The sequence below is a fragment of the Phyllostomus hastatus genome, unplaced genomic scaffold, assembly GCF_019186645.2.
Source record: "Phyllostomus hastatus isolate PE091 unplaced genomic scaffold, TTU_PhHast_1.1 phas_contig_198, whole genome shotgun sequence".
NCBI lineage: Eukaryota > Metazoa > Chordata > Mammalia > Chiroptera > Phyllostomidae > Phyllostomus > Phyllostomus hastatus.
In genome coordinates this window covers 96,882-109,779 of record NW_025333715.1, presented here as the reverse complement: position 1 = coordinate 109,779, position 12,898 = coordinate 96,882, and the positions used below count along the sequence as shown (strand labels likewise).

Sequence of the window (12,898 nt, the reverse complement as noted above, 5' to 3'; positions counted from 1 at the left end):
TTGGTGACATTTTGAGGGGCGGGCAGACCCTGAACCCCCACAAAGATACGCCCTCAGGTGAGGGGGGACCGGACCGGACTGGACCGGAGAGAGGAATGCAGAGGCTGGCTGGGCCTGGGGATGAGGGCGGGACTGCCCAAGAGGTCAGCCCCGGGGAGCAGGGTGACCCAGCGGCGCCGGCTCCCACAGGCCTGACTGCGGGGGTGGGGGGCCCGTGGCCCTGCTGATTGGCCGGGACACCCCAGAGCTTTGTGAGGTCAGCGGGCTTCCGGGCCCGGGGCAGGACGATGGCGGAGATGCTGCCAACTGCCGCTCTGCTGGTCCTGGCAGCGTCTGTAGTCGCCAGAGATAACAGCACGTGTGAGTAAGTGTCGGGGCCTCGGCGGGGGCAGAGAGCCTTCCGGAGCGCAGACCCGCTGCCTCCATCCAGGGCCGGAGGGAAAGCCAGGGTGGGGCCTTGGACGTCCCAAGGGCCTCCCAGCTCCCGGGACCCCCGGGACCCACAGCCCCAAGTCAGACCCTCCCGGGCCCAGCAGCCTCAGCCTGAGGACCCCCGGGCCACTGCTGCCCCCCTGTCCGGAGACAGACCATCAGCTCTGAAGATGCGGGCGGCGGGCGATCTGTGCGCCCTGCCCTCGCCCAAAACTCTGGGTGCTCAGGAGGCCCTGTCTTCCCAGGGACAGGCCGAGCCCGCCCATGGTGGCCCCACAGGGCCCCGGGCGTTGTCCTGCTGAGCTCCAGGGCCTCCAGGCCCCTTGGGCCCCCACAGCCTCCGGGGTGCCCTGCCACGCCTCTCGCCCGTGAGCGGCTCCCAGAGCCTCCTCGGCTTCCACCCCAGCGCCCCCCAGACCCCCGGTCCCGGGGCCCTGCCCCTGCCTGCGGTCCTTCTCTCCCCGTCACCGCGCAGGCTGCGCCTGCTCCCGAGACTGGCCACGAAGACCTCAGGCCGGGCCACCCTGCCCCCCACGTTAGCCTCGCCCGGCCCGGGGTCCCACACCTCTCAGGTGTCCCCGCTGCCCGTGGCCCCTCTCTCCCCACGGGTGACGACGCCCACGGGGCCCTGGATGTCACACGCCTCCCAGGTCCTGGAGGCTGTGGCTGCGTCAGCCCCCGCAAGCACGGCCCCAGCCCCACGGCCCCGCCCTCTGCGGAGGCGCGAGGACCGGCTGGGCCTGCTCCCGGTCTGACCCGCGGTCTCTCCCCAGCGGCCCCTGCGGGCTGCGGAACCGGGAAGGGACCATGCGCGTCGTGGGCGGCCAGGCTGCCGTGCACGGGTCCTGGCCCTGGATGGTCAGCCTGCAGGTCTTCAGCTACCACGACAGCCGGCGGTACCATGCCTGCGGGGGCTCCTTGCTGAACGCCCAGTGGGTGCTCACCGCCGCCCACTGCTTCAGGCTCAAGAAGTACGTGTGGGAGCGCCGGGAGGGGCTCTTCCGAAGGCCCCCGGCCAGGGGCATTCTCCCGGGGTCTCTGCCCCGTGTCCCCGGGGCTCTGGGCCTGGCGGCGACAAGACCGTCAGCGTGCAGACCGTGACCCCTGCTGGGGGAGGCTCTGAGGGTCGTGGCTGCAGCCCAGGGAGGACGCCCAGCTCCCCCTGTGCCCACAGGAAAGCCCAGGACTGGAGGCTGGTTTTCGGGGCGAGGGAAATCGAGTACGGCAGCAACCAGCCGGTGAAGCCGCCCCTCCAGGAGAGGTTTGTTGAGAAAATCGTCCTCCACGAGAGCTACTCGCCCGTCTTGGAGGCCAACGACATCGCGCTCGTGAAGATCACCCCTCCCGTCGTCTGCAGCTCCTTCATCGGGCCCGGCTGCCTGCCCCAGTTCTCGGCAGGCCCGCCCCGCGTGTCCCAGTCCTGCTGGGTGACCGGCTGGGGGTTCCTGAGGGAGAACGGTGAGCACGGGAGGGGCTCCCGGGGGCACGGCGGGTCCTGCCCGGGGTTCACGTTGAGGGGGAACAGGAGTGGTCAAGGCCCGGCGGAGCAGCTGTCCTCGCATGGTGCCCGGGCAGCTCCCATCCCGGCCCCTTTCCAGCTGGAGAAGCTGTGGGCCGGGCCGCAGCTGCGCCCGGTGGGGGCCGCGGAGCACGCACAGGGGTGACCCTGCATTCTGAGAGCGGGGTCCAGGCTGTCTGTCCTCGGGGCCTGGAGCCCAGGAGCTGCATTCCGGATCTGCGGGGGAAGCTCAGGCAGGGTTTTGTGGCTGTAGGCCAGTCTTTCCTCTCTCTGGGCCTCAGTTTCCCCGCCTGTGAGCAGAAGGGCCGGAGCCCAGCGCCTCTGCCCCCTTCCCTGGCAGGCCCAGCCCCCACGTGCACCCCACTCATTGCCGCTGTGTGGGTGTGTCTGGACAGGTGGGGGCGTCACGGGGGCAAGCAGGGCCTGGCCGCGGGCAGGTGCACGCCCCAGCGGCCTCTGCACGCACAAGCAGCTGCCTGAGTTGTCACCCCAGGGTCACACTAGGGGCCTGGATGTGGATGACACTGACTTGGTCCTCAGCATCTGCTGTTGCTTCCGTGACAGAAAACGTAGGTTTCCGGATCAAAGGTGGTTCAGCCACGTGGGGTTTCACACGCCGCCTTTTTTGGTGACTCCCCAAACCAGCCATTTCAGGGTTCCTCGCCAGCTCGTCCTCCCCTCCCTGACGCTTGCGCCCGGGTTCTGGCAGGGCCGCCGCCGCCTGCTCCCTGGAAGGGGCCCTGCCTCTCCTGGCTCCAGCCGACCCCCCGGCCTGCCTCCTGGCCGGGCGACCGTCTCTGGCCGTGCTGCTGTTGTCCGAGGCTCTGCCATGGGCGTGCCTGTGTTCTGGGACTCCCCCCGACACCCGTCCCCCACCGGGCCCTCCCTGCTCTGCTCCTCCCTCGACCCCCACCCCGCCTCACCCGTTGCCACTGTGGGCTCCCGAGGGGCGCAGGCTCCCAGCTACACCCTGGGCCTCCCCGAGACCTCTTTTGTTCCAGAATCCCTCTCAGCTAACTTAAAGGGACTTCTGTCGTTTTTGACACCCACATTTCCCTCTCCCACACCCGCACCTCCAAGGACAAGTCTTGAAGGGATCTCGGGCTCTGAGCCCTGGGGCCGTCCTGGCCTTCCCTTCCTCCTGCTGCCTGGCGCCCTCCCCGTTCCCTATGAGGCTCAGCTCCCGAGCTGGTCGTGTAAAACAGGCGTTGGGGTTGAGAACGTCCCTTTTGGAGGACACCTGGCTCCTAACACAAGGCCCAGGCTTTCCCGACCCAGGGCTGGGTCACCTTGGTGACTCACAGGCCCAGCTGGATGTGGGCACCTCCTTGTCACCCCTCCTCCAGGGCAGGGCTCATGCATGCTGTCACTGCTGCCCCCACGCGGGGCAGGAGGGCACTGAAGGCACCGGAAGCCAGCCACGCCTCCTGCCGTGTGCCTGGCCCTGCGCGGGGCTCGCTGGGCTCCTGCCTCCCGATCAGCCCAGGAGCTCCTTCCAGCCCCGCCCGCACCAGGCCCCACCCGCCTGCTCCCCACCTGCATGGCAGCGGGTGTCCAAACCCACCTCCTAGGCTGTGGGGCCACAGCGGCGGCTGCTGTCAGGGCCCCGTCATCTGTGGGGCCACGTGACCCCGAGGACACAGCTGCGTCGGCTGTGGGGCCGTCTCTGCCGTCTCCGCCTGACGCAGTGCGCCCTGTTCGGGGTCACCCTGGCCAGGCCCCTCTTCACCCCCGGACCCCAAGAGAGCTTCTGGGGCGTGAGGCAGCCCTGACCTGGCCCGAGAGCTGTGCCTCTGTGTGGAGGCCCGGCCACAGCTCTGCCTTCCCATGACCTGCTCGGGACAGAGGGGGCCCTTGGGGAAGGACTCCCCTGCCCAACCGGGGGGCCTGTCCACGGGGGCGGAGGAGTCCTGGCAGGGAGAGTGGGGAGGGCGCCTTCCAGCCAGACCCTGGGCTTGGTCCTGGAGAGGGACTCCCGGGCCTGAACCCAAGCCACACTGCAGCCCTGTGTGACCTTGGAGAGGGGAGCCCCAGCCCCTGGGCAGGGGGGCAGGGAGGTCACGGGGGTCACAGGGGCTGCGAGGACTAAGATGACGTCTGTGTGGCTCATCGTGCACGTCCGCTCACGCCTGCTGATCTTACCAGCAGCCTCCGTGAGCCACCGGCCACCACTCGTGCACAGCCCCCTGCGGCCGCACCCGTCCTCCCCCGAGGCCCCGCGGCCCCTCGTCTGGGCTCTTCCTCTGTCCGTCCGCCCTGTCTCTCGTCCGCGTGTGCAAGCACAGGCCAGGGCCTCGGGCTCTCCTGGCTGTTAGGTCTGAACAGAGCCTCACGGACGACCAGGGTTCAGGGGAGGGAGGAGGCGGGGCTTTCCCAGACGCAGGGGCGTGTCTCCTGAGACCACTGACCACCGAGTCGCCTGTTGCAGCCCAAAAGATGTCGCCCGTGCTGCAGGAGGCCCTTGTGAGTATCCTCGACCTCGGCCTGTGCAACTCGACCCTGTGGTACCGAGGCCGCATGCGCTCCACCAACGTGTGTGCAGGGCAGCCCGAGGGCTACGTGGACACCTGCCAGGTGACGGTCCCTGGGTGCCGGGCCCCTGCGGACCCCACTTTCTTGGGTCCCTCAGCTCCACATGCTCCAGGGCCCCACTCTGGTGACCCTTTTCCTGGCCCCATGTCTGCAGTCACCATGAACATGGAGGTGACCCCCACCAGCTGCCCCTGCAATGGACCGGTCACCACGTGCAGCCTCTCTCTCACCCTAACACAGAGACCACACCACCCAAGCAGCACCCCGAGCGTTCAACTCCACGTGCACACACACACGCTCATGTGGGCCTGTGAAGCCACACTTGGGCACGCGTGGGCTCCTCCCCTTCCCTCCTCTCCGCAAGGAAGCCCGGGACCGTCGCACCCTCCCCACCCCGGCTGGCCCTTCACCACAGCCCCTGTGGTCCTGGGAGCAGGGACAGCGGCTCAGCACAGTGTGCGTCCTGTGTCCTCCTGGCAGGGGGACAGTGGCGGGCCTCTCATGTGCAGAAGAAGGGCAGAGGACCCCTACGTGATCGCCGGAATCACGAGCTGGGGGGTGGGCTGTGCCCGAGCGAAGCGCCCTGGGATCTACACCAGCACCTGGCCCTACCTGAGCTGGATCGCTTCCAAGATCGGTTCCAAGGCCTTGGAGAGGCTTCAGCCGAGCACCCCTCCCCCTCCCAGCGCCGCCACAGGCCCCGGCTCAGCCTCCTCCTCCCCCCGCCCTTCTGCCCGCCCTCCTTGGTACTTCCAATACCCTTCCCAACAGCCTCCCTTTCGACCAGCTGCATCCCAACCCACACCCCGGCCCCCCCTGCAGGTCCCCTCCCTGCAGCCTCCTCCACGCCCACCCCCGCCACCCCCACCTCCCCCACCTCCCCCACCCCCGCCTCCCACCAAACCTTCCGAAGCCCCTTCTTTTGCCAAACGACTGCAGCAGCTCATAGAGACCCTGAAGGGGAAGACCCTTTCCAGCGGGAGAAGCAGTGATGACGCGGAGGTCGCAGGCTTCCCAGAGCTGGTCTCGCTGTCCACAGACCCAGGGAGCCTGTCACGCCTGAAAGGGAAAGAGAAAGATGAAATGAATAAATAAACAAGTATTTCTGTAATAAGAGATGTTTTCTGGACTCCTTATCTGCCCCCGCAACTCCACCCAAACCCACATGGACTCCACCTGCCTCCTCCACCCGCCGGCAGACGGGCCGCTGCACAACGCCCGGCACACGGGATGTCAGTGGCATTTCTTAAACGCTGACTTTTGAAACGAACAAGTTGACCCGGGCACGTGGGCCAGGTCTGGTCTTCACTTCCCACGGGGTCTCCGCCCCTGAAATCAGTGGGGGTGGCTCCGAAGCAGCTCCCGTGGGGGTGACCGCCTGGGCGGGAGACACGCCGTCCTGCGGTGTGGAGAGAGGACCCACGAGAGGACTGTGTGTGGAGGGCAGGGTCCCCGGGCGGCCGAGCGGTGAGCGTCGACCGCAGCGCCCGACTCCGCTTGTGGGCCCGGGGGTGGACTGCACGCCGTCCGTCCAAGCTCTTTTCCGGCCTGCGGCGAAACCCTGTCACGTCCCGGGTTCAAGCCAGCCGGAAAAACTGTTTGCCCAGGCTTTCCAGGGATTGCGGCGGGGTGCCTCGGGGTGCCCGGGAGCTTCTGATGGCTTCCTCACCCCTTGGGAGCCCTATTTTAAGGTCTTCCCTGGCGGGGAGCAGAGCCCGGCGTGAGCTGGTTCACTCAGAAGGGAAACTGTGAACCGCGAGGTGTCCCATGGGCGCAGGAGGAAGGGCCCGCGGCAGACACCAAACGGCACGCACTGTGGTTTTTGCCAAGTGGCCGACCCACCGGCACACAGCCCAGATCGCTCGTGGCCCTTTGCAGATTCCTGTGACACGGACCCCGATGGGCTCAGGCCCGCGCCCCACCCTGGCCAGGGAGGAAACACAGCGTTTCCGTGGAGGAACTCCTCGTGGGAGGAAGAACACTCCCCGACCCTGGCTGAGGGGCTGCTGCAGGTCGCGGCCACGCTGCGTGCCCAGAAAGCTGACGCACGTCCAGTGTGAGACGGTCCCAGCAGGGCCGTGCGGAGAAGGCGCAGGAGCCCTGGGCCAGGGAGGCTGAGGGGCCAGCGCCTTTCTGCCGGGGGCCGGGCCTGGGATGAGGAGCAGCCAGAGTCTTCGCCCACCCGTGGGACTCACCGTCTGCCTGCCCAGGCTCTGGCCTCAGGAGCCCTGTGCAGAGCGGTCAGAGCAGAGCTGACGTCTGCAAATGCGCACACTGGGGCTGCGGGGGAGGTGCTGCTGAACAGCCTTAGGCTTACGGGCAAGGGGCGCTTTGGTGTGACTTCGGTAACTCGCTGTGACCCCTGAAATGCTTGGGCCACACAGGAGGGCTCGCACATTCGTCCGTGTACGGTAGTGACATTGGCTTAAATGAAAAAAAATTCTGTCTGCCTTGGCTAGGAGCTGGCATTGCTGAGACTGGAGCCAGCCTGGTTATTCATTTCCTTGCCTTTGGGCTGTCTCCTCTAAAGCTTGTTTCCTAATGTCTCCAGCAGGGATACACTCCTCGCACTCTGGGGCTGGACACTAGTCACCCTCTCCACACCGGGTGAAACCCAGGGTGCTGGTCACAGAGCAAGACAGAAGCCAGATTACAAGCCACATGGTCCAAAGAGCAGGAACAGCAATGGCAGCAGCTCAGAACCCGCGGGGCCCTCGCCCGCCATTTGTCAGCCAGAGCCGGGGCCTGCCTGTGGGGGCCCCTCCCACAGCTCCCAGTGGCCCTTCCTGAGCCCTCCCCGCCTGTGCCCCAGCCCCAGCCCCAGCCCTAGGCAACCTCAGATTTGCTTTCTCTCACTGCAGATCAGTTTGCATTTCTAAGAAAGAAAACGGAGTCATATAGCCAGTACCCTTTTCCTGTCCAGCCCCTTTCAGTCCCCACAGGCGCCGAGACCCTGGTGTGGCAGAGCGTGTCAGTGTCGGTCCCTTGCTGCTGCTGGCTGTCACACTCTGTGCCTGGACCACATTTGTGTTTCTGTTCGGCTGTGGCTGGATATTTGCTTGTTTCCGTTTGGGCTCTTACAGATGGAGCAGCTGTGTGCATTCCCTTTTTTTTCTAAAGATTTTTAAAATTTATTTTTAGACAGGGGGAAGGGAGGGAGAAACAGGGAGAGAAACATGAGTGCATGGTTGCCTCTCGCGCTCCCCCTACTGGGGACCTGACCCGCAACCCAGGCTTGTGCCCCAGCTGGGAATCAAACCCATGACCCTTTGGTTCACAGGCCGGCACTCGGTCCACTGAGCCGCACCAGCCAGGGCGCATTCCTTTTATTTTTATTTTTAAATCCTTAACTGAGGAAATGTTTATAGATTTGGGAAAGAGAAGTGGGGTGGGTGGGGGAGAGAGGGGGGTTAGAGGAACATCGACCAACTGCCTCTCATGCACTCGAACCCACAACCTTTTGCTGTAGGTGACAACGCTCCGACCCACGGAGCTGCCTGGCCAGGGAGCCTGTGAGCTTTCCGTGCAAGTCTTGGCGGCACAAGGGCTTTCATGAGTCTTGGCTAAGTACCTGCATGCGGAATGGCTGGATCATATGGTAGGTGTATGTTTAGCATTTTAAAAAGCTGCCCTTTTTTTTCCCCCAAAGAGGCTGCAATATGCTCCATCCCCAGCAGCTTGTGCGCAGGCTCCAGATCCACCAGCTCCTCGCCAGCTCTCGGCATGGGCAGTCCTCCTCACCGCAGCTGTGCTGACGGGGGTGCGGCTGCGTCCTCCTCCTGGGCTTCCGCCCTGGATGGAGTGGTCTGTGAACAGGTGGAGAGCATCTGAGCGGCGGCAGCTGAGACTCCCGTCGGGGGGGTAGGAGGACGACCGCTGCTGACGCTGACGACATGGGCAGGGAGGCGGCGAAAAGAACACCCAGAATTAAATTTGTCCACGTGGAACTGAGGTTTTTCAGGCATTACTAGCTTGGGTGGAAAACATGGGAAAGGAACAGCGGCAGCGGCAGTCCAAGGGCGATTTCGCCGTCAAACTCCACCTGATGTCTTTGCCGAGTCGATTCCAGGAGCAACCGGCCTGAGAAATAGCAGGTCTGTTTCCTATATAAAGATATCCAGCCCCAGCTGGTGTGGCTCAGTGGACTGGGTGCCGGCCTGTGAACCAAAGGGTCGCCCAGGACACGTGCCTGGGTTGCGGGTCAGGTCCCCAGTAGGGGGTGCCTGAGAGGCAACCACCGCACACTGATGTTTCTTCCTCTCTCTTTCTCCTTCCCCTCCCCTCTCTAAAGTAAATAAATAAAATCTTAAAAAAAAAAAGATATGCCAAAGTACCCAGTCTCCCAGAACCTCTCTTAAGTTACTGCATCCAAATAACAATGTATTTAAAACAAAATCCTCATGATTTGAAGAGAAGAGGGCGGTGAGGTGCGGGGGAGTGGGTTCCACTCCCCCCTGCACATGGGAGAGAAACCTAGCCGATCTACGGAGAAACAGAGCAAACAGCCAGCAGTACCCCAGCATATACAAAGGTAGGAGACCAACAATTGTAGCGGACACTGAAAAAACAGATGGTAAGGGGAGTGCTTCAGGACAATAAGGTCCCAGGGACCAGCGCTGGGTGTGTGTGTGGGGGGGTCCAGGGCAGCTGCAGGGCTGGGTCTGCCACAGGGTCCTTGGGAGAGAGCCGGGTCAACGGCTCCTTCCCCAGCCAAACAAGGCTTGAGCAGCACCCGGAGAGGCCTGGTTGCTTGAAGTCGCAGAGAGGGGGATAAGGTCTAAGTGGCAAACACACAGGGACTGTGAGCACCCACGGAGTCTGTGGGCCCGGCTGGGGAGAGCTGAGAGTTGAGCTGGTCCTGGCCCTGACCCGGATAGTCCTGGTCTGGCTGGAGAATTGGGCTGTGCGAGAGGCCAGGCCGCTGTAGAGCAGCAGGCTTGAGTAGGAGGAATTTCTCAAAGAGAGAAAGTGAAAAAAGAGTCCCTGTTTGGAGAATTCTCTTGCAGCAGCCGCTCCGGCCTCCTCCCCACCCAGCTGGGCAGTGCTCCGAGGTGGCGCGGAAGGCCCTGCGCGCCCCCATAGCTCTGGGAAGAGCACGCCCCCCGAACCTGAGAGACCGGAGGTGTCCTGGCTGAGCGCGCACACCTGCAACCCAGGGAGAGTGCGCCCTGAGGAAGGCCTGGATCCCACACCCAAAGGCCCTGGGAGAGGCACCCGGCTAGCCCTGGGGAGAGTGCGCACCCGCACTGTGGGACTCGAGGGACCAGAGGCTGCTGGGGAGCTGCGCTGGAGGCTGACTGACTGCGGATCAGGAAGGGAGAAAAGCAAAACCAGTCGTCCCTCAGCCTGCTGCAGCCAGGGAGACCAGCAGAACCGGTTTGGCCAGATTGGAGCCAGCAAGAAGCTCTTTTTTTTTTTGTAATTCTTTTAAAAAATGTTTTATTATTATTCTTTTATCTTTCAACTCCTTTTTCCTCTCTTCCCTTCTTTCTTGTTTTATTCCTTCTTCCTTTCTTTCCCATTTTATCTCTTCTTCCTTCCTTTTTTTTTTTTTCAATTCCTACAAGTGAGTAAAAAAACCCCCTGGAACTGTGAAAAGACCAGAGTTGGACCCAAAGAGGGGTCATCCCAAAAGCTGAGACAAGTGAGACAAATTACACTTTGCTACTACAGAGAACCTAAAAGTTATTGCATATTTGTATTATTATTTTTCATTATTCTTACATCTTTTATTTTATCAGTATTTTTGTATTCCTCTTCTTTGTGTTTAGTCTTCTTTGCTTGGCTGGTTAAATTGTATTGTTTCACAGGTTTCCCCTGTTCTCTCTTTCATAGTATATTGCTAATTTACTGTCCCTCACTTCACTTGTGTTCCATTAGCACACTACTCGAGGTGTAGGGTGCTATACTTCCTATTCTTGTTATCCAGATTCTGTCACATAAATTCTGTCATGTGATTGTTGCTCCATTATTATTGTAAATAATAGCTGTTCCATACAATTGTAAATACTACACAACACCCCTTCCAGATCTTAGCCCACTTCACGGTTTCCTGAACTCTATTACTGTAGTGGCTAACTCTATTCTCTTACACACTACACCTATTTACTATCCTTTACTCTCACCTTACCTCAGAATCTGACCTCCCACAACCTCACTGCTTTATAGATCCAACTCACAATCCTTTCCTCCCCAACAAGAGTCTTATCTTCTTTCTACCCTTTCTAAAAAGTGGCTAGTTGGGTGGAATATATCACAGTTAACGCTATACATAGCCAAAGGATCTCCTATCTCTTCTCTACTGGATGCTACTGTAAATATCATAGAATACACTCTTGCTGTCTTAAACCATTTTGCCTTCCTCCTCCAACTGATCACAAAAAAGACTAGGTAGAAGCTGTGAACACCAGGATACCTGCTGGAAGAGGAAACACAACAACAAAGGAACCACCAACAGATAACAACAGAAGGTGAAGGAGGGAATGGAAACCACACAAACCTCAATCCAGGGCCTATCTGGAAACACAACTAAATAGTGAAGAAATTACCCAGAACAAACAACTGAATAAAAGCAAGAGAGAATCCTCAAAACCTTGTACACATGGAAGAACCAGCTTCAACACAACCTGCCCTCACCAGCACAACAAATTATAAGAGGCGGTAGACAGAGTGACCCTCAGTTAACCAGCTGGTGGGAAGGACCCACCAAAGAAAGACCCAACAACAATCAAAACCCAAAGACAAACACGGAGCCAACATAAACGACAGCCCAAGACCAGTGAGCTCAGGAGACCAAGGAGACTGCACCACTGAATCTCACAGGTATTCTACCATAGAAATTCACACCATAAACCCAGGGAGTCAGAACAGATAAATTTAAGAAGCTGAGGCTAACAAGAAGAGTCTCACAAACAATGGTAAGACAAGAAACAATCCCCAAATGAAAGGAAAGGAGGAAGCCTCAGAAAGAATGCTAAATGTAGAGGCAACTCAACTATCAGATATTGAGTTCAAAGCAATGATCATCAGGAAGCTCAATGAGCTCACAATGAGCTACCAGAAACTACAGGGAAACTGCAATGAACTCACTGAAAACTATATCAACATGAAAAAGGAAATAGAAACTATCAACAAGGGCCAAGAGGAAATGAAGAATACAATTTCTGAACTGAAGAACACAGTAGAAGGAATCAAAAGAAGGATCGATGAAGCAGAAGATTGGATCAGTAAGCTGGAGAACAAAGTAGAAAAAAATACCCAGAAAGAGCAAGTAAAGGAAAAGAGGCTCAGAAAGAATGAAGAGGGATTAAGGGCAATGCAGGACAATATGAAATGTAATAATATCTGTATAATAGGCATAGCAGAAGGAGAAGGAGAAGAGCAAGGGATAGAAAACCTGTTTGAAAAAGTACTGATGGAAAACTTCCCTAATTTGATGAGAGAAAAAGTCACACAAATCCAGGAAACACAGAGAGTCCCAATCAAGAGGAACACAAAGAGGCCCACTTCAAGACACATCATAATTAAAATGGTAAAATTTGCAAGACAAAAGAGAGAATCTTAAAGGCAGCAAGGGAGAAACAGGAAGTAACAAACAAGGGAACCCCGATAAGGTTAGCAGCTGACTTCTCAATGGAAATGCTCCAAGCCAGAAGAGAGTGGCAAGAAATATTCCAAGTAATGAGAACCAGAGGCCTGCAACCAAGGCTACTTTACCCAGCAAGGCTCCCAATCAAGATAGAAGGCCAAATAAGAAGCTTACTAGACAAAAGAAGTCTAAAAGAATACACCTCCAACAAGCCAGCTCTGCAAGTGATGCTAAAGGGACTGCTTTAAGGAAAGGAAGGAGGGGAGAGAGAGAGAGAGAGAGAGAGAGAGAGAGAGACAGGTACGAAAATGGCAATGAATAAGTACCTATCAGTAATAACTTTAAATGTAAATGGATTAAATGTTCCAATCAAAAGACATAGAACAGCTGAATGGATAAGAAAGCAAGACCCACACAAATGTTGCCTATGAGAGACCCACCTCAGGACAAAAGACCTACACAGACTGAAAGTGAAGGGCTGGAAATAAATTTTCCAAGCAAACAGACAGGAAAAAAAGCTGGGGTAGCAATACTCATATCAGACAAAACAGATTTAAAAAAGGGCCGTAAAGAGAGACCCAGAAGGTCACTACATAATACTCCAGGGAAGAATCCACCAAGAAGACATAAACATTGTAAATATATATGCACCCAACATAGGGGCACCCAAATATATAAAGAAAATCTTAGAGGACTTCAAGAAAGATATTGACAGCAACACAATTATAGTAGGGGATTTTAACACCCCACTGTAAAAAATGGACAGATCTTCCAAACAAAATATCAACAAACATATTGTGGCACTGAACAATGCCCTAGATGAAGTG

The 12,898-nt window shown here is 58.6% G+C and overlaps 1 protein-coding gene across 1 annotated transcript; it reads left to right on the top strand.

Annotated features, from left to right (window-relative positions):
• The first annotated feature begins 287 nt into the window (after positions 1-287).
• ACR (acrosin) lies at positions 288-5,578 on the top strand. Its single transcript, XM_045834749.1, has 5 exons — positions 288-364; positions 1,206-1,403; positions 1,607-1,890; positions 4,380-4,525; positions 4,964-5,578. Exons 1-5 carry the CDS (start codon positions 288-290, stop codon positions 5,576-5,578), a joined length of 1,320 nt encoding a protein of 439 aa, XP_045690705.1.
• The last annotated feature ends 7,320 nt before the right edge of the window (positions 5,579-12,898 follow it).

Coding starts and splice junctions, on each gene's coding strand:
- ACR (XM_045834749.1), top strand. CDS start 288: ATGGCGGAGATGCTGCCAACTGCCGCTCTGCTGGTCCTGGCAGCGTCT. Junction 365..1,205: donor AGAGATAACAGCACGTGTGA/GTAAGTGTCGGG, acceptor GTCTCTCCCCAG/CGGCCCCTGCGGGCTGCGGA. Junction 4,526..4,963: donor GCTACGTGGACACCTGCCAG/GTGACGGTCCCT, acceptor TCCTCCTGGCAG/GGGGACAGTGGCGGGCCTCT.